The sequence below is a fragment of the Perkinsus marinus genome (assembly GCF_000006405.1).
Source record: "Perkinsus marinus ATCC 50983 genomic scaffold scf_1104296929448, whole genome shotgun sequence".
Taxonomy (NCBI): Eukaryota; Perkinsozoa; order Perkinsida; family Perkinsidae; genus Perkinsus; species Perkinsus marinus.
In genome coordinates, this window is record NW_003216433.1 from 56646 (window position 1) to 82139 (window position 25494).

At 49.1% G+C, this 25494-nt stretch overlaps 9 protein-coding genes and 4 non-coding genes across 13 annotated transcripts in view; 10 read left to right on the forward strand and 3 right to left on the reverse strand.

Annotated features, from left to right (window-relative positions):
- Window positions 1–887: 887 nt before the first annotated feature.
- On the forward strand, window positions 888–2093 carry Pmar_PMAR000201 (hypothetical protein; the record flags this gene model as incomplete). The annotated part of the gene is made up of 4 exons (XM_002787296.1): window positions 888–1348; window positions 1619–1711; window positions 1758–1884; window positions 1929–2093. 4 exons carry the CDS (start codon window positions 888–890, stop codon window positions 2091–2093), a joined length of 846 nt encoding a protein of 281 aa, XP_002787342.1.
- Window positions 2094–3970: 1877 nt separating this feature from the next.
- On the reverse strand, window positions 3971–5149 carry Pmar_PMAR000202 (hypothetical protein). The gene is made up of 4 exons (XM_002787297.1): window positions 4895–5149; window positions 4792–4853; window positions 4521–4643; window positions 3971–4454 (listed from the first exon to the last, which is right to left on the reverse strand). Exons 1-4 carry the CDS (start codon window positions 5127–5129, stop codon window positions 4191–4193), a joined length of 684 nt encoding a protein of 227 aa, XP_002787343.1. The 5' UTR covers window positions 5130–5149; the 3' UTR covers window positions 3971–4190.
- Window positions 5150–6665: 1516 nt separating this feature from the next.
- Window positions 6666–7161, forward strand: Pmar_PMAR000203 (hypothetical protein; the record flags this gene model as incomplete). The annotated part of the gene is made up of 4 exons (XM_002787298.1): window positions 6666–6728; window positions 6774–6914; window positions 6963–7044; window positions 7088–7161. 4 exons carry the CDS (start codon window positions 6666–6668, stop codon window positions 7159–7161), a joined length of 360 nt encoding a protein of 119 aa, XP_002787344.1.
- A 1250-nt stretch (window positions 7162–8411) lies between these two features.
- On the forward strand, window positions 8412–10311 carry Pmar_PMAR000204 (vacuolar ATP synthase subunit C, putative). Its single transcript, XM_002787299.1, has 6 exons — window positions 8412–8563; window positions 8665–8749; window positions 8795–9064; window positions 9118–9512; window positions 9572–9833; window positions 9883–10311. The coding sequence occupies exons 1-6, from the start codon at window positions 8433–8435 to the stop codon at window positions 9961–9963; spliced, it is 1224 nt and encodes a 407-aa protein (XP_002787345.1). The 5' UTR covers window positions 8412–8432; the 3' UTR covers window positions 9964–10311.
- A 2995-nt stretch (window positions 10312–13306) lies between these two features.
- Pmar_PMAR000205 lies at window positions 13307–13388 on the forward strand. The gene has a single exon. It is a non-coding gene; the product is annotated as a tRNA-Ala (tRNA).
- Window positions 13389–13786: 398 nt separating this feature from the next.
- Pmar_PMAR000206 lies at window positions 13787–13868 on the forward strand. Its single transcript has one exon. It is a non-coding gene; the product is annotated as a tRNA-Ser (tRNA).
- A 760-nt stretch (window positions 13869–14628) lies between these two features.
- On the forward strand, window positions 14629–14710 carry Pmar_PMAR000207. The gene has a single exon. It is a non-coding gene; the product is annotated as a tRNA-Ser (tRNA).
- Window positions 14711–15093: 383 nt separating this feature from the next.
- On the forward strand, window positions 15094–15175 carry Pmar_PMAR000208. Its single transcript has one exon. It is a non-coding gene; the product is annotated as a tRNA-Ser (tRNA).
- A 733-nt stretch (window positions 15176–15908) lies between these two features.
- On the reverse strand, window positions 15909–18063 carry Pmar_PMAR000209 (hypothetical protein; the record flags this gene model as incomplete). The annotated part of the gene is made up of 7 exons (XM_002787300.1): window positions 15909–16074; window positions 16249–16348; window positions 16455–16770; window positions 16815–17051; window positions 17221–17490; window positions 17537–17917; window positions 17962–18063. 7 exons carry the CDS (start codon window positions 18061–18063, stop codon window positions 15909–15911), a joined length of 1572 nt encoding a protein of 523 aa, XP_002787346.1.
- A 70-nt stretch (window positions 18064–18133) lies between these two features.
- Window positions 18134–19153, reverse strand: Pmar_PMAR000210 (hypothetical protein). Its single transcript, XM_002787301.1, has 3 exons — window positions 18980–19153; window positions 18793–18924; window positions 18134–18434 (listed from the first exon to the last, which is right to left on the reverse strand). The coding sequence occupies exons 1-3, from the start codon at window positions 19137–19139 to the stop codon at window positions 18211–18213; spliced, it is 516 nt and encodes a 171-aa protein (XP_002787347.1). The 5' UTR covers window positions 19140–19153; the 3' UTR covers window positions 18134–18210.
- Window positions 19154–22269: 3116 nt separating this feature from the next.
- Pmar_PMAR000211 (Cystathionine beta-synthase, putative) lies at window positions 22270–23902 on the forward strand (the record flags this gene model as incomplete). Its single annotated transcript, XM_002787302.1, has 10 exons — window positions 22270–22531; window positions 22644–22741; window positions 22789–22866; window positions 22916–23000; window positions 23045–23142; window positions 23183–23265; window positions 23313–23389; window positions 23440–23558; window positions 23608–23745; window positions 23789–23902. The coding sequence occupies 10 exons, from the start codon at window positions 22270–22272 to the stop codon at window positions 23900–23902; spliced, it is 1152 nt and encodes a 383-aa protein (XP_002787348.1).
- Window positions 23903–24154: 252 nt separating this feature from the next.
- Pmar_PMAR000212 (hypothetical protein) lies at window positions 24155–24788 on the forward strand (the record flags this gene model as incomplete). The annotated part of the gene is made up of 4 exons (XM_002787303.1): window positions 24155–24199; window positions 24303–24406; window positions 24451–24560; window positions 24748–24788. The coding sequence occupies 4 exons, from the start codon at window positions 24155–24157 to the stop codon at window positions 24786–24788; spliced, it is 300 nt and encodes a 99-aa protein (XP_002787349.1).
- Window positions 24789–24951: 163 nt separating this feature from the next.
- The window catches only part of Pmar_PMAR000213 (glutaredoxin, putative), a gene marked incomplete at both ends in the record, with an annotated part of 1030 nt that continues 487 nt past the window's right edge, over window positions 24952–25494 (forward strand). Inside the window, 3 exons of the mRNA XM_002787304.1 lie at window positions 24952–24981; window positions 25022–25067; window positions 25090–25140. Of these exons, the coding sequence (XP_002787350.1) occupies window positions 24952–24981; window positions 25022–25067; window positions 25090–25140 (127 nt within the window). The remainder of the gene's footprint in view (window positions 24982–25021; window positions 25068–25089; window positions 25141–25494) is intronic.

Consider the following 25494-nt stretch of genomic DNA (forward strand, 5'->3'; position numbering starts at 1 on the left):
GGAGGAGGGGGAGATGATGTATCTTTCGGCTCTGCTGCAGAGGCCGTAATTCATGGCCCATAAAGAGCTTCGAGTCGAAGTTCCTCTATTATGGCTTCCGATATTGGGGCACGGTATAATTTCGGCTCTTTTGTGGCCCAGCAAGAGGAAGACTCCGAGTTCCTCTTTCTAAGGACCAGCACTCGGCTGATTCGCAAAGAAGTCATCCTGGTGGTGGAGAATGATCTCTATGGAGCTGAAGGGAGTCGTTGCAATGTATTATAAATCTAGCCAAGGCCGAGTTAAGTTACTTCTTGAGCGAGGAGAGCGCATTATAGGCTATTGCTGCCTCACTCTGCTGTGGGTCTCAAGGCAGTTTTCCATCAATAGTAACTAAGACGAGTACTGGATGGTCATAGGAGTAGTATTATCCAGCTTTAAGAGATAACGTTACCCAGAGTTCGATAACAGTGGGGAGAATGATGATCCTAATGTGATAAAATTTACATTGGAAACTGATTGAAGAATGTGTTCCTAACTACGCAGAAAATTCAAAATAAATCCGCCCCCTGAGAACATTATAGGTTCCTGGATGATTCCATTATTATTACTACTGCTAATACTGTACTGGTGCGAATAGTCAACTCCAGATTCGACACCTCGTTATCATCGACGTGTTTTTGGAATCCCTGCATACACTGGAAAGTTGCGTTTCCTGTCCAGGAGTGGTTGGTTATCACAATTAACGATCCTCTTATTCCCGCTGCTATCAGCCTTTATCGTCCCCTCTCATGCCGTCTTCCCTCCGCAATGATGCATCAGCCCTACCCCTATTCGCTGTGGTGCCGTTCTTACAATCATCAGATGCAGTATCATTATATGCAGCATTCAAGGAACCGATAGAATTTATGCCTCTGGTTCACGTCGTGGACACCATCATTGGCCCTTACTCGATCGCTTGGCAAAGCCTCCAGCTTTTGCAGACTCTTTCGATCGAGGAGTCCCATCTCGCCATCTTCAATTACTCTACTCTACCATCCTTAACGACCATCACGATCCGTCCATCGGAGGGCTGTGGACCCGAGCTCGACCTCTGTCCTGTACTCGGTCGCTTTTTGACGCCTAAGTTGAAGATTATGAATCTCAAAGGCTTTTGCTGTGACACCATTGCGAGAGCGATAGGAAATGTTGAGGAGTGGCCCATCGTCGAGAAGGTGTTCATCTCCCACAATGGGGCTTCTTGTTGCGGCTCGGTCTTGGATATTTGGGAGGCGATCTCATTGGCCTTCCCAGCTTTGAGGGGGATCAGCGCAGTCCCCTGGGGGCACCCAGTGAATGGTCAATGCCAGCTAACGATCGCCAAACGGCGGTAGAGTTTATGCCATTTGTAACAGAAGTTGAACTGAAAGGTCCGCTGATGTCGTTGTCCTCTCGTAGTCTTCATATTCCATTCTCAGGACTTCCCCCTGTGCTCCTCACCGGCCCTTCACACTTCTCTCGATGCCTAACAAGTCTCAGCCTCACTGGTTGCCTGGTATCCGCCACCTTGTTGGGCTGTCTTTCTACGGCTGGTCCACTGTCTTCTCTGAAACGGTATAGAACTCCTGTCGAAGACTCGTCCATAATCGCCTCCTGTTAGGCTGTCCTTAATCGGCCCGTTTTTTGGTGCTGTCGGTTCGCTTCTGGCATTGAGACTCGCAGAGGAGGGGGTCTTCCCGGCTCTTGAGCGCCTGTGAGTTTGTGAGGGAGTGGGATGATTATTTTTGACAATATCTTAGATCCCTCAATCTGACCAAATTCCAAGGTGGATGGATGGGAGACTATACTGACCTCGGAATATCATTTCTGAGGATCCTCATCAAACTCTATCAATCTCATCGGATATCCCCGCATAGGCGGCTCCAGGTGGGAATTTCGTGGCGCGCGAGAAAATCAGAGTTCTCGTTTAGGTCATCACGACTACTACTATAGGCATTCCTGAAGACACTTCTCTCATTTATCAACAGCTCATACAAGGACCTTTACCGGCGATGAAAGTTTTGAAGTTAAAATCGGATGATGGTCGGTATCGCATTATCGACTTCCTACATGCTACCACTACCAAGGCCTTTTAAGTTGACGAAGTATAACCAGCATTGTTGCAAATAAGTCTGGACTGTAGAATCTGACTGCGATAAGCGCTCGCCCGATTGATCGATTTAGTTTGATGTGATTGAGTAGAATGGTAACTGATTGTGACGATTGATTGTTGTATCACTGTCGGTAGCAGTCGCCATGCGATATTGATAGCTTTTGCTCATCATTATGTTGTGTCGTGAAATCTGAAGTCCCCGGTTCGATTCCCAGTGAAGGCATTGTTCTCCATGGCTGGTCTGCCATCCCTAGGCTTGGCGCCTTCGTCGTTGTCCTCGTACGTCTCTCTCGCTTATCCTCAGCCCTTCCCTCTACCTGCCGTCTCGGGATTCGCTCTCGATGCCGTTTTCTACACGCCACAGTATCCGGAGGGATCAGTGAGGATGATTGAATTTCGGCCGACGGGTGAAGTCACATTCTACACAATAGAAGATAAACCGCACAGTTGCTTCTACAGTGGTGTTATTAAAGACAACGCGAATGTGCAAGTCATTTTGCATGATTCACATCATGATGAGAAAAATCGTTGCGAAAATATAATACAGGAATATGGAAGACACTTTTTTGATAAGGGAATTCGTCTTGACCTCCAAAAGATGCAAACTAAGATCGCTGGAGAACACTATGGAGGTGCGGTCGACATTTACAACCACGGCAAGTCGCGCGAGGAGCCGGGCTATTGTGTGGCATTGACTGAGAATGGGATGATGGACTGTACCTTTGAGGGGAAAACCGGGCAGATTTCATTCCATCTGGATGGCGGAGTTGACATTTTCAATAACGAAGATGAACAGGTGTCCTGTAAGTATTCTGTACGATCGCTCGTAGTGACTATCAGTGACTGCGGAAAAACCACAGACAGTTTTCAGCAGCTCATCGACTTCATAGGGGAGGACAATTCTCTAAGTCTTCATCCGTTAACGTTAACTGTGCGACGAGAAAATGAATATGCCTATCAGAGCGATGAATATGTCTATAAACAAGTCCAATGGGAGGAGGTGTTTTTTGATGCCAACGGTGTGAGAGTCCGTGGGGGAGTTCGAATGGATTGCGACTTTGCAGCGGATGATGATAAACATGGTGACGGTATCCACACGATTTCTTTCAAGAGAAATGGCATGATAGAAGTAACAGGTAACAGAAATACATACAGTGGCGACTACGAAGCCACGTTCAATGCCCAAAGTGGCAAAATCACCGTTAATGTGCCTAATTTGAAGAGCCAAGGTTACGGCTTACAAAGCCTACGATCAGGCGAAAATTCTCTGATGTCAATGAGTTTGGTCATCAAGAATAAGGCTATGCGTAGAATGGAAATCGACCTCCACGGCGGGCCGAGAGCAGTTTCGTTTACCTCTGGAGGAGACTGCCGGGCATTCAAAGTGAGCTGACGATGATTAGCATGTTGAAAGGTGTTTGATGTTCGCGATCGAGACGGTGTTGATTTATGACTATTTTCAACCACTGGGGAGACCGAGTGGAAGCCTTCGTTAACGCCGTCACCACCTCCGCCCCGCATCCTCCCTGAAATAACTCAGTCGAGACCGCTCTTCATGAACGCGCATATTTACGATATGCGTTGAAACGAATTAATATAGTTTATTACTAACCTGTTGTAGGCCAACATTCAGTATTTCCAACAGTGTACATCTCGAGAACCGGAGAGAACCCATACCACCTCTCCTGCCCTCAGCTCCGCTCCACCATTTTTATCAGCATCAGAGATCGACCATCTCCAGCTGAGGTCCATCTATGCACGGCTTTGAGGGAAGGAAAAGAATCTTTCCCGCTCCTACAGTGTGGAGATATTCACAATAACGCAAGGCGATCGAAGACTGCTCTGACGACGACGACGACGTTCGGTCGGTCGATGGATGATACATTATGATTGTCTTTAACTAGACATTAGTTTAACAGAGGATCTCCATCACGGAGACCCTATAGAAATGCAGCCAGTGGAAAATTGAGGGGGAGGGGGCAATGCCCTAGTAGTAGTAATAATAATAGCAGTAGTAGTAGTGATATCCCCCTACTCACTATGAATGTAACCTCGTCTTCTACATGAACGACTGATACTATCAATCAGATAAGGAACGGATGAGCTTAGGCCTCTTAGCCCACATATGCAACACACTAGATGTTTGGCATTGCTCCACCATCCGCATTGCGTCCATTCTGACGTTGTTAACTCGCAAGACAATATCTCCCTTTTGTAGTTTTTGGCCCGGGGGAGCTTTCCTATTCCAGAGGTCAATGGAGCCCTCGGGGGTAACTCTATCTACGACAAGCCATCGAGGATCGCTGTGGTCGACATCTATGCCCAAACGGACACCAGGAATTCTCTGAAGGAAGGAGCGACCATATTCTAACCTGTTTTGTATCTTACCCGCGTGAACCTAAGATACTACCTGTATATCTAGCTTAAAGCAATCCACCAACTCGATATCCTCCTTCTCATCTGCAGCCCCAACCCGTTCGTCCGCCACATCGTCATCAGTGTCGTCCTCGGAAGCACCGGCAGCCGCAGTCGTCTGAGTATGCTCATATTATCACTTTCTCTAATCGGAGTATCGATACGCCTTCCCACCTACCAGACCTGTTCATTCCGATGAGTGATGTGCCCTAGACGACACCTATTCAGTGGTGAGATATTTTCCCTGCCTCCCCCCGTTAAACTACCTCCAACGGTGTTGTTGTTGCTGCTAATGGTTCTTGGGTTTCTGCCGCTCCCCTTGACAAGCCTGAGATGACTAATGTCGGGGGATGGTGATGGAGTCATTACCTTCTTCCTTCCCGACGAGAGAGGTTGGAGTGGCAGCGGTTGTAGTAGGAGTTGCCTTTGGAGTGGTATAAGCTCCTCCCGTCTGAGTGTCCTCATCATGCCCCTGTACTGTCACTTCGTGGAGCCACTCGGACGTGTCTGGTCGTCGACAACACTGATCGAACATGTTGATGCTGAAAGTCTCTAGCCTGGAGACTGTCGAGCTGGACTCGATCGACGCGAGTGTATTTCCCATGCAAAAGTTTAATATGTGCTGATCGATATTCGTGCGTAGTTCCCCTTCCGGACCTATTCTGAATCTTCCATGCCCCCAACCTGTGGCATATCAACACCCCCACCTACCATCCTCGAAGATTCTCTCTCCCATCCAACCGCGGAGCGATTTGCAGGAAAAGTGGTACTATATAATTGACCTAAATGCACTTCTCCTGTGAGCGCAGGTTCCATCCCTGCCGGCGACACTTCTCGCAGTCAACTTGTTAGAGATATACTCGGTTCGCACTGCTCGGTATTAGTAAGGCGAGAGTCTCTGTATTCCGAAGGTGACCAACATTTGGCTGTACTCAGGAGGATGGGCTTCGGAGAGCTCCGCCCCCGAACCGTCGATGTCTTCGATTTCCTCGACACTAGCATGAAGTCATAAGGTCGTTCCTACTACTGGTGATAGTTGAGACAAACGTACAGTAAACTACCTCCTTTGCTATCGGGTGTGATACCCGGGGTATCTAGCCCGGCCCAGTTGCTGCGATGGTGTGCATGCGTGCTAGCTCGGGATCTATTCATTAGCTGTTCGACAGTGCTGGAGGAGATTGCCGGGCCTGTTCCGTATCTTTCATGTTATAACCTAAGATACTTTACGTGCCATCCGTCGAAAAACATCAGTTTTTGCATTTCACAGTGTCGGGCACTCCGGTCTCTCTCAACGCGCTCCTCGAAAGGTGCGCGAGGAAGCTCGAGCGACATAGATACGAGATGAGGCCGTATCAAGAACTTCTCTATCACAACCAATGGCTCACGAATCACAACGATGTCTCTAAAGTGACCATAACAACTACCGTCACGCGCCATGAAATTACTGACAGGTCCCTGAAGAGGTGATGGAGAGTTGGGGGCTTCCCTTGAGGTTAGTGAAAACACTGAAGGAGCAGATACGAGAGATTGAGGTGGGACCTGAGTTGGAATTTCTCCACCGTTCGAGGTGACCGAGATCAGGTCACAGCTATCAAGTCCGACTTCGTCGCGCGGCTGCAAATCTTGGGGGATAGGAGAAGTAAACGGAAAATTGCGATGGAAAAGTTGAAAAAACGACACAAGGAAAAGTGGGGAAATTTCCCACTGTCAATCGCAGAGGAGAGGGGCTAATCTTGATTGAGAGATGCCATTGAATTTGGCCTATTGAAATACCCGGCGGCAGGTGGGCAGCCGTGACCATCGCGGATGCATACAAGCAGTACCTCATGAGGAGGGACGGTATCTTGCCTACGTATCACCACGACGAGGACGGTGAATACTGTGATGCCGACGAGTGGAGCCTCGTCAAGGGGGATACTCAAAGACCACCTATGAGTGAGTTGGAAGATTCAAAACAGGCCCACTGACGGCCTCTTTGATCGATCAGCCCATCGGAGTAGCATATCTTCTGTGGTGTCGGGTAGCACAGCATCGTACAAGGTGGCGAAGAGGACTATAATGCTAGCAGTGAGCAGATGGATACTTCGGTGAGGAGAAGGCCCATTGAACCATCCAGGGTTTGTGAACCCCGTCGATCAGGATGCTTAAACGCCGTCGAAGGGCTGCTAATGAGACTTGCCCGTTAGCTAGGACCATTCATAAGGTGGGTTGGAGTGTCTCTGCTGGGAATCGAACCTGCGACCTCTAGATACTCGTAGAGAAAGGTATACGCGCTGAGCTAGAAGGCCGTGTACGGGATTGGCTAGTTGGAAAGCAGTGGCTCCTCACTGTGGAAGACCTTGGAATTGTCGAGGAGAGGCATTGGCTGAAGTGGAATGCTGATGACAGGGTATCTTTTGTGCATGCGTGCATTTGGCTATATGTACCTACTCCTAAGATACCTTGGGGTATGGTGATGCATCTCAAAGAGGTCTATTCGACCAAGCTGACGGAGAGGATGCTGAACAAGCTCCCTCACGGTGAGCAGCATGCCGCGACTGTTGAATATGGTTAAGGCCGTAGGTATCCGGGACCGAGTCCTTCACAGTACTGCTTGGGTCAAACTGATGCCTACTAAGAGCAACAGCATGGTTTGATCTGACACCTTCGCTCCCCTAGAATTGATCCTTATTTTCAGATGTCTACTTGGTTGAGAGGAGTGGTACGGTGGATTAACCCGGACTCCTGGGCGGCAGTAGTCATTCAACGAGCGGTTCGGCCCTGGTTGATGGCAAAGCAACCGAGATTGTGAGAGGAGTGGTATCATTCTTCGAGAAGTGGACCTGTTTTGTATCAGACCATGCCCGTTTGAAGATACGCAATCGATTGCTGATAATTATGTGGTGTATTTAGAGAAGGAATCAGACAGAGGAACTCGCTGGTAGAGATGAACGAATGACACTTTCGCTCGTTAACAGTTATAGTCAAAATCTTGTCATAGTGACCCGATGGGTACAGTGTCTTCCCTTCACTCAAAGGATAGCGGGTTCAACTCCCAACACACTCACTTTATAAACCTGCTTGTTTGTAACATCCCTACCACACCAATCGCAACTCTTATTAGGACTCCCTACTGGTATCGAATATTTCATACAGAGAGCAACCGCGGCGATGACGGAGGTCTCATGTACTTCCTTGCATGTTGGAAGACAAGAGAGGAGGCCTTTCATCGAGACCTGAGCTCCCCTGTCGAAGTCATCCCAGTAGCATCACCCTCCCACTCGCGCATCGCCCTTCTTCGTCCGTCAACAGTTACTCTCTGTCAATCGAGTACACCTACCGCCGAGGCATTCTAGTCGATCCACATTCAATCTATCAGAGTCGCTGGTGTTCATAATCCGCTATAAGCGTCGAGGAGAGTTCATCAGTCGCCGTTTGCGAGCATCTACAGCGGCCGAGCTCGACTTTGCCGCGGGGGAGTTGAAGAGGGCGATTAGGGCTGCTCGAGCAGAGAGAGATCTTTAATGCATGGTATCATGTTCGAAGGGTGTTCATTGACATGTTCATGATGGTTACCTTGAGTTGTGTAGTGGGAAGGAAGAGACGGTGGATCATGACTTTAGCGCTACGCTGTGGGGTTGATGCAGCTACCGCTAAACGGTTGGAGCGATTTGACTACGATTTTTTGAACTGGGGATTGTTTCAAAGAGTGATGGATTTGGAAGAGTCGACTGTACGGCTGGCAAGGTCGTTGCATAGCTCCTTATAAGAGTTAAGTTTAGTTGGCCTTTGCTGTTGGCAAAGTGGTTATCGATTAGATGGGCGCGCGCAAAATGAAGACTAAAATGCTGAGCCTGACTCTTAAGCTCGCTGTTGCTGCTGCTGATGAGATTAGCATCATTGTTGTAGTGTATTGAAGCGCGTCGACATGTCCTCTTCCACGATTCAACCCTACCTTATTCTGGCTTGCTCCTCGGCTGACGAGCCCAAGGAGCTCATTCACACCGTTTTGCAGTCTAGAGTGTGTGAGAAGAACAAGTATTGTGATGCTGTTTACAAGTAATGGGAAGAGGGCATTGCGGTGTTCTGTGGCGTGTGGGAAGTTTATGCAACTTTTACTAGTATAATTGTTCTCAAGTGTTTACCTTGTTTTCTATTAGGTTCGACGTTCCTGAGAACCTCAAGTTCGGCTCCTTCGATTCCCTCATCAGATTGGTGGACGACCTTTCCAAACAAGATTCCCAAGTTGGTCATTATCATACCACTCCCCTCTCTACTGCCTTCCCATAGGTTGAGGCCGTCCTTCGCCGTATCGAGAGGCAGCTGCTCGAGCTTGACCCCAACACTGAGTTCAAGGTCGTCTCTCAGAGGGCTTCACTATCAGCAGAGGAGTACATCTCCAAATTCCACTGGGATGACGCCAAGTTCCCCCGCACCAGGAATATTCAGGACAACCTCAGTCTGTTGTTGACGAGTATTCAGAAGCTCGATGAGGAGGTGAAGTCGAAGAGTCAGGCTTATTCTGATCTCAAGACACAGTACACTCAGATGAGCAAAAAGGTAGGGCACGATTTGTCCATTGTCATCATCATCGTTGATGTGCTTCCCCTCAGGAGTCTGGTTCATACGCTCAGCGAGATCTGACTGATGTTATTACTCCTAAGAGTGTTCGTGAGGGTGACTTCGTCGAGACCGAGCATCTCACTACTGTTGTTGTTGTGGTGCCTCGTGGCCAAGACCAGGACTTTTTGAGCAAATACGAGGCTGCTGCTGCCAAGGTCGTCCCTCAGTCGGCTTCCCCTTTGAACCTCCCTGCTGATAAGGACGGTGCTAAGCTGTACAGAGTAGTCGTCTTCAAGAGCTGCGTCGAGGAGTTCGCCAACAACATGCGACATGCTCGTTTCAATTGCCGTGACTTCACTTATGATGCCAGCAAGTATGAGGAGCTACAGAATGCTAAGGCCCATATGGAGAGTGAGGTGAAGAAGCAAGAGGCTTTCCTCAAGAGGTAATGAGGATGATATATTCGAGCTTCGCTCCGCTAGATTGATTATATGATTTCTTCAGGGTATGCGCTGCTGCGTTCTCTGATACCCTCGTTGGTTGGATTCACTTGAAGGCTATGCGAACCTTTGTCGAAGCTGTCCTCCGTTTCGGAGTTCCCCCTAACTTTGCTGCGTTCATCGCGGTGGTTGGAAAGAAGTCACAAGCCAAGCCAGTGAAGCTGCGTGCTGAGCTTATGGACGTCTTCTCCAGCAGTGGTCTATTTGGTAAGAACTACCTCTCTGGTGCCAAGGCCGAGAAACAACAGGGAAGCGCTGCTACTGATGTAGGTGAACGGGTGATGAATGATGATGATTATGTTGTGTGTGTTTTAGGAGGAGGGTAGTGGTGAGTACTATCCTTATGTCTCTCTGAGCTTCGCTCCGCTGCTTTCCATCAAGGCGGGCAGTGCCTAAGGCGCTGCAATCTCCTCTGGTCGGCGTCGTAGCAGCTCCCAGGTGGTATAAGTCTTAGATTGATTTCTCATCGGCAACAGATTGAGTGGATGATGTGCGTTGAGGAGATGTAAGATTGTAAGAAATAGAGATTATTCCCTATATTGCTAGGATCAACAGTAACGCCTTAGTGGTTGTTGACTGGTCTCTCTCATTGCCATTATCGCTCGGTCGTTGCTGTATCTACTGGTCCGACCAGGCCCATTCTTCTACTATGTCGAGTTGTTACGAGGCTCTATCCTGAGGGCGTCGTTATCATCATTACGGTTGTTGATGATGCTATCAAGTTTCTTCAAAGAGTCTATCATTACTGATACATTTCCTGTTCCGTGTGGACTCTAGTAGCTCTCTGTTGAGTTGTCGAATATCAATCGTAGGAGGGGTGGTAGAACAAAGGAAGAAGAAGAGGGTCTCCTCTACGTATCAATGGAAGTGGCTTTGGCGCGGCGTTTCCGCGTGGCTTTGAGCTGGCGAGTAGTGTTTTGCAGCGGAAGAGGCGAGGTGGTTAAGTACAAAATCGTGGTGAGAGAGATGAGGATGATACTGATGCGATCAACGCTGTTGGAGGCATGAAGGTGAGGATCTTCACTGATGAATGCGAATTTTTGACATGTTGACAATTGAAGTAAATATTTGCGACCCTGGAGTGATGGTGGTTGTGATTAAAGTCAGTAGTGGTTGGTTCAACCAGATATTGATGATAACCAACTTGGTTATCATCAGTATCTGTGCGCAGCGCGAAGAATTTTTTGAATCCCCATTCCATCGGAAGTGTCGCTTCAATCTGGTGTTGATCCTCCGATCGCTTCGGGATGTGTGTAGAATATCAACATTATCATGGTGCAGGATGGCACACAAATGGTGTTCATCATGAGCAAGCTGAATAGATGCTGCAGTAGAGGTTTCAGCTGCTGATCGATTGGCAAACATTTGCTGCCAAGCAAATGTCATAGATATTTCGCGCGCCACGAAATTGATTTGATCAGCTGCTATCGATTCCAGCGCCGTTAGAGCGCTCTGAAAAGAACTACGAGATCGACGAGGAGGTCGGCTGTGAGATTCGTGTAGAATTCAAGGCTGAGCAGGAGGGCGACGCGAATGTGCTGTACTATCGTTCCTGGCTACCACTGGGAATCATCGCTTTGCGTTAGTGGATGGGGGAGTTCTCACGGAGCCTGTTTACAGTGCAGAGCAACGCGATGGTGACACGATAGAGGCTCTGTGGATGTAGCGTGTGGCATTTGGTTGGGGTAATTGGAGGAGAGTTGGGAACAGTTGTAGTTGCTGTGTGGATGACTGTAGCTTCCATCGAGGCTCACCAACCGACCCAGTTTGTATCTCTCAACCCGATTGAGAATCTGCTGAACATGATGACTAAATACGCACTCGAGAGCGCCAAGGTTACACATGAGATGGTCATGAAGGTGACATCTGGGGTGTGGCATGTCTTGGTGGACATTATTCGTCCAATCAGACAAGAAGTGACCATGAGATTCCAAGTCACTCGGAACATGGCTATAGTGGGGATCGGCTCCAATGGGACAAGCTGAATCCTGAGAGAGGAGAACCTGTTGGAGCTCTACCGCTCAGAGCTGCTAAAGTTCACCGGAGGCCGGTGGGCAGTCGAGCACGGTGAAGGTCATCGGTATTGCAAGGATCAGATCCAGCGTGTTGTGGTGGTGGACCCAGCAAGTGTGAGTGGCCAGACCCATGCCTGTCACATCACGGACCGCCCCGACGATGAGACCAGCTCGTGGTGGACGCGATGGAGGCTGCCGGTGGATAGGAGGTTTCCACATTGGGGGGAAGGATGGTCATTAGATACCGTCGAACGAAGTCACTTTCCATCATCATAAGGTTAGGGATGTAGCAGATATTTGGGATAAGGAAGCGACTCCCTTTAGACGACATTATGAGTGAGGGGTTGAGTATTGACACTGATGGTATCGTGCTTGGTTCGACATTAGATTCCCGGCTGATGACCCTCTTGAGGGGTGGAATGGTGTTGATTTACTCTGGCCTGTTGATGCCCGCACACATGATGATGTACTTGATGCTTTCATATACTTTGAGATGAGTCTTGAGTTGTTGAGGAAAACAAACGATTGTCGTCTGCAAAGGTAAAGGTATGTTTAGCAGTAAGTGCTTGGCAATAGAGGGGGCTTATCTGTGAGTTGCGATCTCTGTTATCATCTGATCAATTCTTGGTGAGTTATCAAAGTCCGACTGAACTGACCTGATTATCACTTATGATTTATCAGTGTGTGATCACAGCCAATTAGAGTAGAACTAGCTCACCACTGAGGCAGTGGATTGAAGCGAATTGTACAACTGGGAAGCATGTCGTTCCATATTCATCTAACGGCTCGGGCTCTCCAAAGCATGCCCGCCGGTATGAGAGTCCTCGCCTGGAGGTGTGGAGTCCCGCTGTTTAGATTTTAGATTGCCCCCCAGGGAGACAATGCATTGAGTCGTGGGTAGAGTCACCCATGGCGCGAGTTAGAATGGTATTATCGCGCTCACAACGAGGGTCCAGCGTGGACTCCACACCGTGGAGATGTCCAGTCAAGCCCAGGCATGAGGGTGGTCCACGAGAAGTATTACCATCGACATCGAGTTGGTTCGGTGCAACGCGAAAGCCGTGCTGTCTGTCTGCCAAGGGCCGATCCAAGCGGATGATGCTGCGGCCGACAAGGAGTCTGACCGATCACAATCAGGCCGAGTTCGCTGAATAAGACAGCTTATATTCGTCGTTTGGCAGGACTAGGTGTACGATGCTGTCATAGCATGTCATGCTAAGCGTGAGATAGCATTTCAACGGTGTTTCGATGCATTCGTTGAGAAGGGTCGCATAGATACACCTGGAACATTTGATCGTGATGTATCAGTATGTCCGGATGGTTGAAGAGGTGGAGTAGAATATTCTGGACTTTTCCACGTAGGCTCAAATCTGGTCGCTGCCGGATACATGCTCTAAATCACTTCCCCTCAACAGTCTATTTTTCCCAAGAGTGTTCCGAACATCCCCCACCTAGCCTGGTACGCTAGAGTACCTCAAAAACGTCTTCCCTTCCGAGTGTGCTGATATGAGGATCTGTATCAGATCATCTGGTGTCGGTTCATACTCGTTGAACAGCACGGGGTCCGCCGCTGAGACGACCAGTGGCAGTCGGCCACATGAGTTATTCTCCCTGCGTCTGCAATCCGGCGAGGCTTGGACTATCGAATCCTAGTGAACTGAAGGATGTTCATCTGTGATCTTGGGGAAGCACATCTAAACGACTAGAATGCTAGCTATTTCGCTGGCAGCGTGTCCGAGTGATCAAGGAGGTGGACTCGCAACCCACTGCGCTTTACTCGCGCAGGTTCGAGTCCCGCCGCTGTCGGATACACAACCTTGAGAACCCTCTTTCAACCATTCACCTCTCTTTATGGTGTTTGAGACACCAATCGGCTCATCTAGTCTCATCAGCTGGAGCGCCCCCAAGTTTTGGGACTTGAAGCTTCCTCCCTTTCAATGGATCTCTCCGAATTTCCTCTCGTCTCAACATTCCCATCATTAACCGTCTAACCTACCGCTGTTTCTACAAGCATGGCCGCTGCGCTCGTAAATCGCCATGGATTCCGCTACAAAGATGGCCACATAGGGTATTCTTCCTTCGTCTGCAATCCGGTGACGCTTGGACTATCAAACTCCAGTGAATGCAAGGATGGTCATGTGTAATCTTGGGGAAGCACAGCCCAACGGCCAGAATGCCGGCCTTTTCGCAGACAGCGACGCTGTCACAGCGTGTCCGAGTGATCAAGGAGGTGGACTTGAAATCCACTGGGCTCTGCCTGCGCAGGTTCGAATCCTGCCGCTGTCGGGCACAAAGCCTTGAGAACCCTCTGTTAATCAAGGATAATCCTTTATCCCAAGTTAAATTCCGGAAACGAGACACACGTCGCTCCGCTGCCCAAAAGGGACAGTCGACACACAGCGAACCGCGTGCAAGATTGCACCACGTATGCACGCATTAGGAATAGCTTGCAGATCAGAGTGCCGCGTGAATAGTGTTGTCATTTTGCTCAACCCATCCCTCCCACACCGAGCACAAGAGCCGACTCGCTTGAAGACCGCACTTGTCCCATCTTTGGTGTCGACGCGACATCCTAGTGGTATCACTTATACCAAGCAGCACTAATCTTGCGAGTGCGGCCTTCAAGCTCGACTCTTCATGGACAAGCCTAGCTTGTCTCCAGACCCACGTGTTTCGAGTGTGGTAATTTAACTATTCACCTCGCCCCGTGGTGTTTGAGACATCAATCTGCCCATCTAGTCTCATCAGCTGGAGTGCCTCCAAAATTCGGGTCCGAAAACTTCCTTGCTATCAATGAATCTCTCCGAATCTTCTCTCGTCTCAACGTTCCTATCATTAACAGTTTAACCTACCGCTGTTTTTACAAGCATGGCCGCTGCGCTCGTAAATCACCATGGATTCCGCTACAAAGATGGCCACATAGGGTATTCTTCCTTCGTCTGCAATCCGGTGACGCTTAGACTATCAAACTCCAGTGAATGCAAGGATGGTCATGTGTAATCTTGGGGAAGCACAGCCCAACGGCCAGAATGCCGGCCGTTTCGCAGACAGCGTGTCCGAGTGGTTAAGGAGGTGGACTTGAAATCCACTGGGCTCTGCCCGCGCAGGTTCGAATCCTGCCGCTGTCGGGTACAAAGTGTTGTGAACCCTCTGTTAACTATTCACCCGCCCCGTGGTGTTTGAGACACCAATCGGCCCATCTAGTCTCATCAGCTGGAGTGCCTCCAAAATTCGAGTCCGAAAACTTCCTTGCTATCAATGGATCTCTCCGAATTTCCTCTAGTCTCAACATTCCCATCATTAACCGTCTAACCTACCGCTGTTTCTACAAGCATGGCCGCTGCGATCGTAAATCGCCATGGATTCCGCTACAAAGATGGCCACATAGGGTATTCTTCCTTCGTCTGCAATCCGGTGACGCTGGGACTATCAAACTCCAGTGAATGCAAGGATGGTCGTGTGTAATCTTGGGGAAGCACATCCCGACGGCCAGAATGCCGGTCTTTTCGCAGACAGCGTGTCCGAGTGGTTAAGGAGGTGGACTTGAAATCCACTGGGCTCTGCCCGCGCAGGTTCGAATCCTGCCGCTGTCGGGAACAAAGTGTTGTGAACCCTCTGTTAACTATTCACCCCGCCCCGTGGTGTTTGAGACACCAATCGGCCCATCTAGTCTCATCAGCTGGAGTGTCTCCAAAATTCGGGTCCGAAAACTTCCTTGCTATCAATGAATCTCTCCGAGTTTCCTCTCATCTCAATATTTCCAACCGTCTAACCTGCCGCTGTTTTGATAAACATTATATACGCCGCGGGTGTAATTTTTCGGCGCTGAGGTAGGAATAATGGCTGGACCGAGCCGCTCAGAGTCTCGTACGCAATTAACATCGCTGATTTCGATTCTGAAGTCCGTTTTGTTTCTAGAACGATTTTCATGGAGAAATTCAATTTCCAAAAATCTGCGCTCGCTTGTTGTCCTCCGTGCGCGCCCACATTACGACTACTGTAAGGCTCATTGAGCCTAGAAACATAAACAACCCTTGATAAATAAGGATGAAATTCTAGTTGCTATCTAATGGCTCCGAGCCGGAATCACTGGAAGATCGCTGCTAGAACTAGCTTTGCCTTCGTCTACGCGCTGTGCTTCATCCCATTGGAGGCCTCAGTTGTGAGCAACGACGCAGTCGACGAGCCGCTGAGCGGAGAACTCGTTATCGGAATAGCTGAGTCAGCTCTGGCATTAGTTGGCCTACCATCCCTCTCTGAACTTACACAAGCAGATATGCTAGAACGGAAACGTAAATTCATTTGCATGATCGGAAACGCTGGCTGCTACCCAGCAAGAGTCGCCCCTCCACCCTCACGCTGCTCTTTCAGCATCAACATGAGGTCACCCTCTTGGTCGAACCCATGAGCAATGAATGACTCGATGAGGAGATGACAAGTACGCTTTGAACGGCCCAACTCCACCACTCTAGCTGGAGTCGTCATCAGAGACCTAAATATAACACATTTCCTACTGGCCCTTCCCCGCTACCATCACCAATGTTGGAGTTGGAATATATGCTCGCTTTCTCGAGCCGAGCTCATACAGAAATTCTGGTACGAGCATTTTAGGAAACCACCAGCAAATCTCCTCGTGTATATCCCCCCCACACACACGGAGCCTCACCTCGCTATAGTGTCCATAACAGCTTTGTCCAGATGGGCCGTATTAACCATAGCCTCCACAAACTTGGCGATAGTGCCCATCTCGAGCGTTGCTGCTGACTCTACTATTAACGGCGAATACGATTGCAATAATTTCCGTATTGATTCCATCAGCGATGGCGGAACTGTGAGGAGTCTTAGGTTCAACAAAGCGAGATACAAAACTACCTATGTCCCGAGACTTCGAGGTGTTCATCACGATAGTTGTAGCGCAATACACAGCGTTACAAGCGACTTCAGCGTCACATTTCTCAGCAGTCGTGATGAGCCGGGAGACCATCACAGCGAGGTCGCTGTGGCCGAAGGGGATCCTCCATCGTGCATACACTTGAAGGAGGCCTCCAACTTCCGAAGCCAAAAATAGCGGAGCGGAGCTGACCGCTGAAAACCTCAATCGTTCGAAAATGGACGAATCGAGCAGAGCAATGTCCGAAACGCTGGTCAGCGACTCCCGTACTTGTCCAAAAGCAAACGCCACGTTGACCTAAACATATGCTATTCCGTATTTTCCACCCTGGATGCTCCTACCAGCTCCGCTGGTGCCATAAACATGAGCTTATCCCTCGCACATGCCAGACTTGACTCCAAGAGCTCCTTAGGAGGACTAATAACCCCACCACTATCACTGGTGTATGCCAAGACCAGTCGGGCCAACTCCATAGGAGTCGCCTCTGCCAAGGTCGCCAATGCTCGACCTGCTATCATCTCCATTGTAGATGTGAGGGGAAGGAGACCCTCAAGCTGCTGACCATCCTCAGTGTCATCCTAAAAAGATATATTCAGGAGTTCACACACGAATTCGGGTAGGAGTATACAAAAACCGCCCAAAAAAATTTCTAGATTTCCTCAAAATTCCCATGTTGTCAAACGTAGTTGACCACATGCATATCATCTCGAGAAAGTTCTCATATTTTCCTCCCAACCCGTGTATGACCTCTCCCCCTTTTTTCTGACCACTCCCCTCAGCAACAGTATGGTGTTTGACGACCCTAGCCAGTGCACTAGCAATAACGCTGAGGTCCCTCACGTGGAAGGGCTCTTGGGACATCCTCGTTTGGATATGCTTACACCACCGAGTAAAGAGTTCCAAATCCACCACGCCCAGTTTGGTCATCGCATTTAGCAACATACATATCTCTACGGGGCTGTGGAATTCATGGACTCTAGCCGCGACCTCTCGCGACAAGGCATTCAAAAACGACTCCTAAGAGCACCGAATCTACTGCCAACTTCAACTTTTACCATCCTACTTGCATCTGCACACCTGTCTTAGCATAGGCGCTGAACACCATCGCGAGATGAACTGATGTGAAATACAACAGTTTGGCCTCTACCACGGGGGCCAGCGTATCGAACAGTTGCTGGTCGGCTATGCGGACCCTCGAGAAAGCATTGAGGAGAAGAGCACAGTCCCTAGGCTCCATCGCGGGGGCGATAGCGAGGGCTCTATCTCTCAGCTGTTGCCAATACGGTGAAGTGCTCTTTATCCGATCTCGCACGGCAGTGTTAGCAGCATGACCCAAGCCCTCTGCATCGAGAGTAGAGGGAGGGGGCAGGTCAGCCGTGAGGGGCCCACCAAACTTGGCGAGGGGCCTCCACGAGGCAGCGGGCTGAGGGGTAGGGTGGACGTACTGAGAGAGGGCCTAGCGGCGAGTGGTAGTAGTAGTAGCCTTACTTGCTTTCCCAGGGGGTTACCGAAGTGGGAATTGGTGGAAGTGTGGGAGATTTGCTTTAGGGCTGTCCCTCGAAAGGTTGGTAGGACCTTACGGGCTGGCATAGGGAATATAGACGATACTGTTGAGAGAAATTACTAACGTTGAACGCGATAGCCCCAGGGGGTCGTTAGAGTTGGCGAGATTGACCTCGGGAGTAATGATGCTTCACAGAGCATCGTATAATAACAACAGCAAATGTCGTTGAGCGACTACACTACTTTACTAAGCGGCGCCGTAGCGGTCGAACCAAAGCTAATACGTACAGGCTGGCACTGGTGATTTATGTCAACTCTGACCTGGTCCATGCTCTGTAGCTTAAATAGTGTCAAGAGGGCCTCGGAGTCGGCGAAAGGTCGAAGGCCAAACCACGACTGGCCCGAGACGAACTCGTAGTAGATGTTACTGTAGCTGAAGGAGGTGCCAGCGTAGGAACCTGGGAGAGGGGACTGCATTCTCCTTGGAAATATATGTTCGCTCTCATCAGCTGAGCTCACAAGTTTCCTCAACAGATAAAAAAATTTACCTACGAATTCGGGTGAAAGTGTACAAAAATGAAAAAAAAATCCAAAAAAATCTCCAGAATTTCCATATAAATGCCATTACATGTGGTTGAGCATGTGCATATTTTCCCACACTATTTCAGTGATGAATTAGGAAGATTTTTCCCCAAATATTTTTCGAACCACATTTACCAAAAAAATCCCAAAATCGCGAAAATTCCCGGAAAATTCTCAGAAAATTTCCCTTTTACTCTTTTCAAAACTATAGCCACTCAAGGGTAGGAGACTCACCAGCCATAACGCCGATCTTCTTGGGCTGGGCGAACTGCAGGGAGATCTCTTGGGTGCTGCTGCTACCGTCGAAGGCGCCTCGATAGGTACCAACAATTGCAGGGGTAGATGCATCGCACGTGTAAGGAGTATCTTAGGTTGAGGACGGTAAGATACGGATGAGGCCCAAACATGACCCTCCTAGTACCGCTAGTTGGTATTGTTGTTGTATATGTAGGGGGTGATTTGGGAGTAGGGGTGACTGGTCTAAAGCTGTTCGTACGGGTCGAGGAACACCCTTGGAAGGAAAAAAGGAGGAGAACCAATGAGGAGATAATGATGGTGGTGACCAACCTGGCCATCACCATTGGAGTTATTAATGTTAATGTAACTGTTATAAGCATCAAATACTAACCTCTGAGCTGCTAATTATAAAAATGGCAAACATTTATCGCTTCGCTCCGCCTATTTCTTAGAGAAACTTCGCTCCGCCTATTTGGGAGAGCACATTTTGGGAACTACTACTACCAATGGTGATGATGCTGTTCTGAAGTCTTCGTCAATGCCCACTACCTGCACGAGGGCCATCACCACTACTTGGCCATCCATCCCTTACCTACATCATCATCATACCACTCCTTCCGTAATTATACCCGAAATCAACCTTACCCCCCGACGCCTCCAAGCCCTAGGGGGCAGCCTCGTCCTCCTAGGGCTCCTCCTGGCCATCATCACCGTTGTACCCCTCTTGGTGTGGCCCTGCCTACTACTATCCTTCATAGGGACTTGTCTGCTGGCTGTGGGGCTGTGGTTTGACTCCTTTGGAGGCACCTCCTCTCTGAGCATTTCTAACACCATTCGGGAGCTCCTCACGGAGAAGACGCCCTTGGAACTACTCGAGGGCCTCCTTAAGAGGAGCACGATGGGGTTTATGATGGCTGGACTAATGTGTAAGAAAAAAGGGCTGAAATTTTGACTTTGGAAATGATCAATTTCGTGGATTTTTTCAGCGCTGAAGTTCTTCGATCTGAACGAATTAGAAAGAGCGCGTTTTCTGGCCGGATGTACCCCTGGCATTCGCCGCCTCCTCACCACTCGAGGGCTGCTTACTCTACTCCCCGAGTGGATGCAAAGTCTCCTCCCTGGTGGCGGCCCTGGACAGCGGAGGGCTCTGATGGTGGATGGTGGTCAACCGATGAGGACTCAAGAAGAGGATGAGGTCCAGTTGGCCCTTTCTTGTATTAAGAGGCATCCGAGGTAGTTGAGGGAGTATCTTAGGTTCAAGTGTATAAGATTCAAATGAGGTCCAAAAGTGGACGCGGGGTAGTTGGTCTATAGGATTTTCTACATCTTCGGTATCAGTTGGAATTCCAACGCGATCTTGTTTGTATAATTGAAGCTGTAGGAGTTGCATAAAGTTCCCGCGCGCCTCCATTTCGTGCATCGGCTTGCCCTCTACACTAGTGCATCGTGTGATGTCGGCGTGCATGTCTTCTGAAACAAGAACAACCGCAACCCGCACTTTGTTGTATAATCGTGCGCGAATCATTCACAGTATGCCTACGACGTCCAATGGAACGTCCAGGAGGTTTTTTGTCGCCTTGGGGGGGGAGGTCACCTCTTAACCTGATGTTTTTATTTTCCCGTCAGTGTCGGTTTGCGGTAGCTGATGCTTGTCTGTAGAACCTTCCCAGAGGAATGCGATACGAGGGGAGTGGAGATTAGGACAAAACGAACTTGAGCCCTATGGCCAATATCTGGACAATAATCGTTCAAACTCGCAGTAGAGAGATTAATCGTTCCCGCGGTATTTACTGTGGCGGATTTTTTTACCCATTTGGCACACTCTTCAGCGTTTATACTCACTCTTCGGAAAAAGTGTATCAGTTTCACCTTGATAGCGTATCTTCATCGCGGTAACCTAAGATTCGTTTATCATTGGTCTTCAGATCGCTGACCCCACGGCTCCGATTACGAGTGTCCGCCCTATGCCGACAGATCCTCCACGGTGACGCCCCCCTCCACCACCCTCCTGTCACCCAACCTGCTCAAGCTTTGGCATGGCTGGCGTGGGATAAGTGTAGAGGACTGTCGAAGCAGGAAGCGCGCGCCCAGATGATCGATATCTTAATGAGGTTTGATGATGATTTTGCTAATATCAGTTATCAACGGGAGCGACATCATGGTGGGAAAGTGCCTACGGCCGCTTTGGTGGAAGTTGACCGATTTGGCAAACCAAAAATTTTCCCGATTGTGGCTAGCATTGTTGAGAGGTATTTACGAAGATATGTGTCGGAGTCGTGGGCCCCTTGGTGGCGTAGGAGGCTCATATGGTTATGCGCAGTGTTGTTGGTATGTAGCCTCTTGATGAGGGCATCACCGAGGGTCCGAAGTCTTTATGATAGGGCCCCTAAGGCGGTCCTTGCGCTATCTAGTGCATTGGTGTATCTACTCTCGATACAGTATGGTGTGCCCGAATGGGTTTTCGCGATATGCCCTGATTATGCATTGACGGCTATGGGGGGAGGGAAAGGGCCGAGGGGCGGCTGGCGTAGAATCTTCGACGTCTTTGCTAATGAGGCCCTACCCTTCGTACGGGAAGAGGAAGGTGATGCATAACGCGGTAACGTATTTGTTAATATTGCCAATTTTTAACAAGGATGCTGATTGAGGTGCTTTTGAGTTCATGATAAAGTGATGGAGGAGTTGAAATACTCAGTAGAATATTTTCTATGTCGGTTGGAGATCGATCGATGCATGGTCCTGGTCGAGTGGGAGGGTGTTGAAGTGTATATGTTTGGTATTATCAGCTGAGGTGGAGAATTGGCAGAATTTTGAAATTTGTTGTTTTGAGTTTCAGAAGGTACAGTATGAAAATTCACACACGTTTGGGATAGGAGTAGACAGAAACCAACGGAAAAAATCCCGAAATTTCCTCAGAATTTTATCGCTGTCGTCAACACGTGTAGTGCAAAATTTTCCCTCACTGGTGACAGATGTTTTTGGTGCTGTCACCCGACACCCGTAGCCGATGGTACTCGTAACCAAACACAGGGGAATCAACTGTAGGGAGGAGAGGCAAAGGGAACCACCGTATAGCTAATGAGGTGCACGCATACACATGTGCGTGACTGCGAAGCCGTCTCCTTAATAGACTACATAGACTACACGCTGAGACCAAGACGTAGTCGTAGTTACAGTCAGTTCATGAAAGATTGAGAATAATGCTGAAAGATACATTTATCGATGAGTCATCAGACTTCAGAGATATACGACACGTTGTTGGTCAAAATGGTCAGTTCACATGGGATGGGAATCTAACAGTTTCATTCTCATACGAGTTGATTAGCGCGCGCCCGAACATGAGGAAGGATTCCCATGACAGCGCTGTCAACCGTTGGAGGAGGGGACGTATTTTCCACTGGTCTCGGCGGAGCGAAGTTTTTTTTGTGTTGGAGTTTTTGGAAGGTACTTCAATTTTTAGTTTTATCCTTTTTCATGTCGCCATTGATCAGCAGCGTCGCCACGCCCCCTGCCCCTACTACTAAGTCGATGAGCACCTTCCCACAGTATAACGGTCTCCAGAAGTGCCCCTGGAAACCTGGTGATGGTCTCGAGGGCTGTCCACATAGGACATTCGGTCGTACCTCCAAGTCGTCGGCTGCTGGGAGTGGCAATGTGGTTAACAGCGCATTGGAGTTGGTGGGGAGCACGCCTATGGTGAAGTTAGAGCGAATTATGGAGGAATTTGATCTACCATGTAGGGGTAGGGATCCTACTGTATGAGGTTATAGTTAGTGATGTTATGTTTATAGTGAATTGATGAAATATTTAGTGACAGAGTCTGGATACGTCTACTCGGTGATGTTTAGGTGAGCTGTGGGCTAAGGCTGAGTACTTCAACCCAGGGGGTAGTGTCAAGGATAGGATCGCCCTAAGGATGATAGAGGCTGCTGAGGAGGAGGGCAGGGTAGGGCTCGAGCTGTGCATTATGTGTGCATACCATCCTTCTTTCAGATCAGACCAGGGGATACCCTCATCGAGCCTACTAGTGGTAACACTGGTACGGGTCTGTGTCTGGCGGCCGCCATAAAGGTGGGGTTGGGCGTTGTCGTCTCGGTCGTGGAGGTGGTCGTCTCCTTAGGGGTACAAAATGGTCGTCACAATGCCGGAGAAAATGAGTGGAGAGAAGGTAAATATGATGAAGTGCCTGGGCGCTGAGATACTACGTAAGGCTGAGCTGATCACTCGTGATTTGACGGATTTACGGTAGGGACCCCTAATGAGGCGGCGTGGAACACCCCGGAATCTCATATAGGCTTGGCTATCAAATTGCAGAGGGAAATACCCCGTAGTCATATACTGGATCAGGTAGGTGGGAGTTGACGGAAGTGTGGTATGTGTTTGTTAGTATTTAAACCCTGCTAACCCGATGGCACACTACGAGGGGACGGGCGCGGAGATCATCGAGCAATGCGATGGGAAGGTGGACGTGTGGGTTAAACGCTCGTGCATGGGTTGGGGTGATTGTGGAGCTTTAGGATGGTCCTGGGCGCGGGCACTGGGGGTACTATAACGGGAGTGGCGAGGAAGCTGAAGGACGTCCTCGGGGATCAATGTAAGGCCTGTGCTGAGGTGACGGAGGTATGGTATGGTTTTATTGTTAAGGTCTGGTCGTTGGAGTTGATCCAGTGGGGTCGATTTTGGCAGTGCCGGACTCGCTGAACGACCCGGGCAGATTGGAGGGATATCAGGTGGAAGGCATTGGTTATGATTTCATACCTACAGTGAGCTCAGATGCCGCCACCAGGGATCGAACCTGGATCGTTTGCATAGGTGCTCGACAGAGATCCCAGTGTGATAGATGAGTGGATGAAGGTTGGCGATCCCGAGGCCCTAGCCATGGCCAGGAAGCTCATCCGACTGGAAGGTCTAACCGTCGGGGGAAGCTCGGGGACATGCGTGGCTGCTGCGGTGAGTATAACACCATCGAGCTCCTTCTGAAGCCTCCCTCTAGGTTCGCTATATAAAGTCGAAGACGCCCGAAGAAATAGTCGGCAAAAGGGTCGTGACGTTGCTACCCGATTCCTCTCGAAATTACATGTCTAAGGTGGGCCGCATTGAACCGTAGGAGAAGTGGAGTTGTGAAGCAGTTCCTGGATGATGGTTGGATGTTGTCCCACGGCTTCATTTCGATGGAGGAGCATCCCGGGTGGGGTGGGAGGAGGCTGCTGCTGCGCTCGAATTGACTTTATGTGGATCTTACAGTTACTCTAATTATAAACAGAAGCGTTGGGGAGGATTATCATTGAAGGAGTCGGGAATTGTTTTTTGGAAAGTTTTAACCCTGAGCCCGTCTCTCTCGGCATTCGAGGGAATTACAATGATTAAATCTGCTGCTCAGGAGGACCCTACCTATTCAGCAGAGGTGAGTTTATTTTCGTCCTGTTGACGAAATTGCCGTGTCGTATGTGAATGGCGGTTTCGCTACGGGAATCCTTGCGCACAGCGAAGAATTTTTATCGCTTCAGGTTGCAATGCTCAGCAGTGGACAGGACATGGTGACGATGAAGAATCTGTATACACGTGTTGCGGCTGCTGAAGACCCCAAGACTCTCACTTTGGAGAAGTGCAAGTAGGACGAGATGAATTTCGTGGCGCGCGACATTTTCTGTCCAGGCTTAAACCAAGTCCTCCCCTGAGTGTGGCTATGGATGCCTCTCTTGCCGAAGTCGCCATCAAGCTCGAGGTCCAATCCTACGTCCCGGTCCTCGTTGGAGAGGAGGTCTGTGGGGTTATTGATAGTGGAATATTCCTTCACTTTTTGGCCACCTCGGTTTGAGTTGACGTAGGTTGATTTTTTATCATATGTTTCATGGAATATACCAATTGTTGAGTTTCATTGAGGATGCTTATCTGCATCGAGTGGGGATCTCCAGCGAGTGGAATACGTATACTGGGGAGATTCAGTTTTAGGCGGTATCGTTGATGTTGATGGCGAGGTCTCAATGCTTTGAGAACTTTCCTATCCTTGCATATAGGGGGTATGTGTGGTAAACATCCTTATCAAACATAGAAGAGGCTGGATCAGGAAAAAGCTCTGCTGCTGCCTATATGGAGAAGTACTCCGTGAGAGAATCTTTCATCGAACTCTTGCTTGCCGCGTTGGTCTCAACCGTGATGTCTGTTGTGCCGCTGCTGTATAGCCTAGTAAGGGCCTGTTGATGTACAGTCAAACGGTTTCTATTAGGATACTATCGAGTTCATTTGTGACGTCCCTGTTATCGCGTACATTGGTAGCATCTTGTGGTGTATTAGATGGAAACCTTGGCCTATTGTTCATGATGCCTATTCGAATAGCATCTGAATGTGATGGAAAGAGAAGATTTGCATATTGATGGTTACTGGCAGCAGTATTGTTGTGTTCGTTGGTGGTCTTTACTCAGTGATGGTCAATGATAATCTGATGAACTATACCTCTATACTAGCTAGTACTCCCCTGGTCGGATGAGTGCTGCACAAGAAGACGAGGGAGAAAGAAAAAGATAATCTGATAGCAGCGTTACAAGATGCCCACACCACCCTCGAGGAAACTGTTCATTTTCATGGCTAAAATGCTTGTTCACTATAGTATGCAGATCCAGGAAGAAATATTGACAAACTCAATGAGAGTAAACTGAAACGTTTCGGATTTTTTCACTCAATCTTAATCGTTTGGATGTG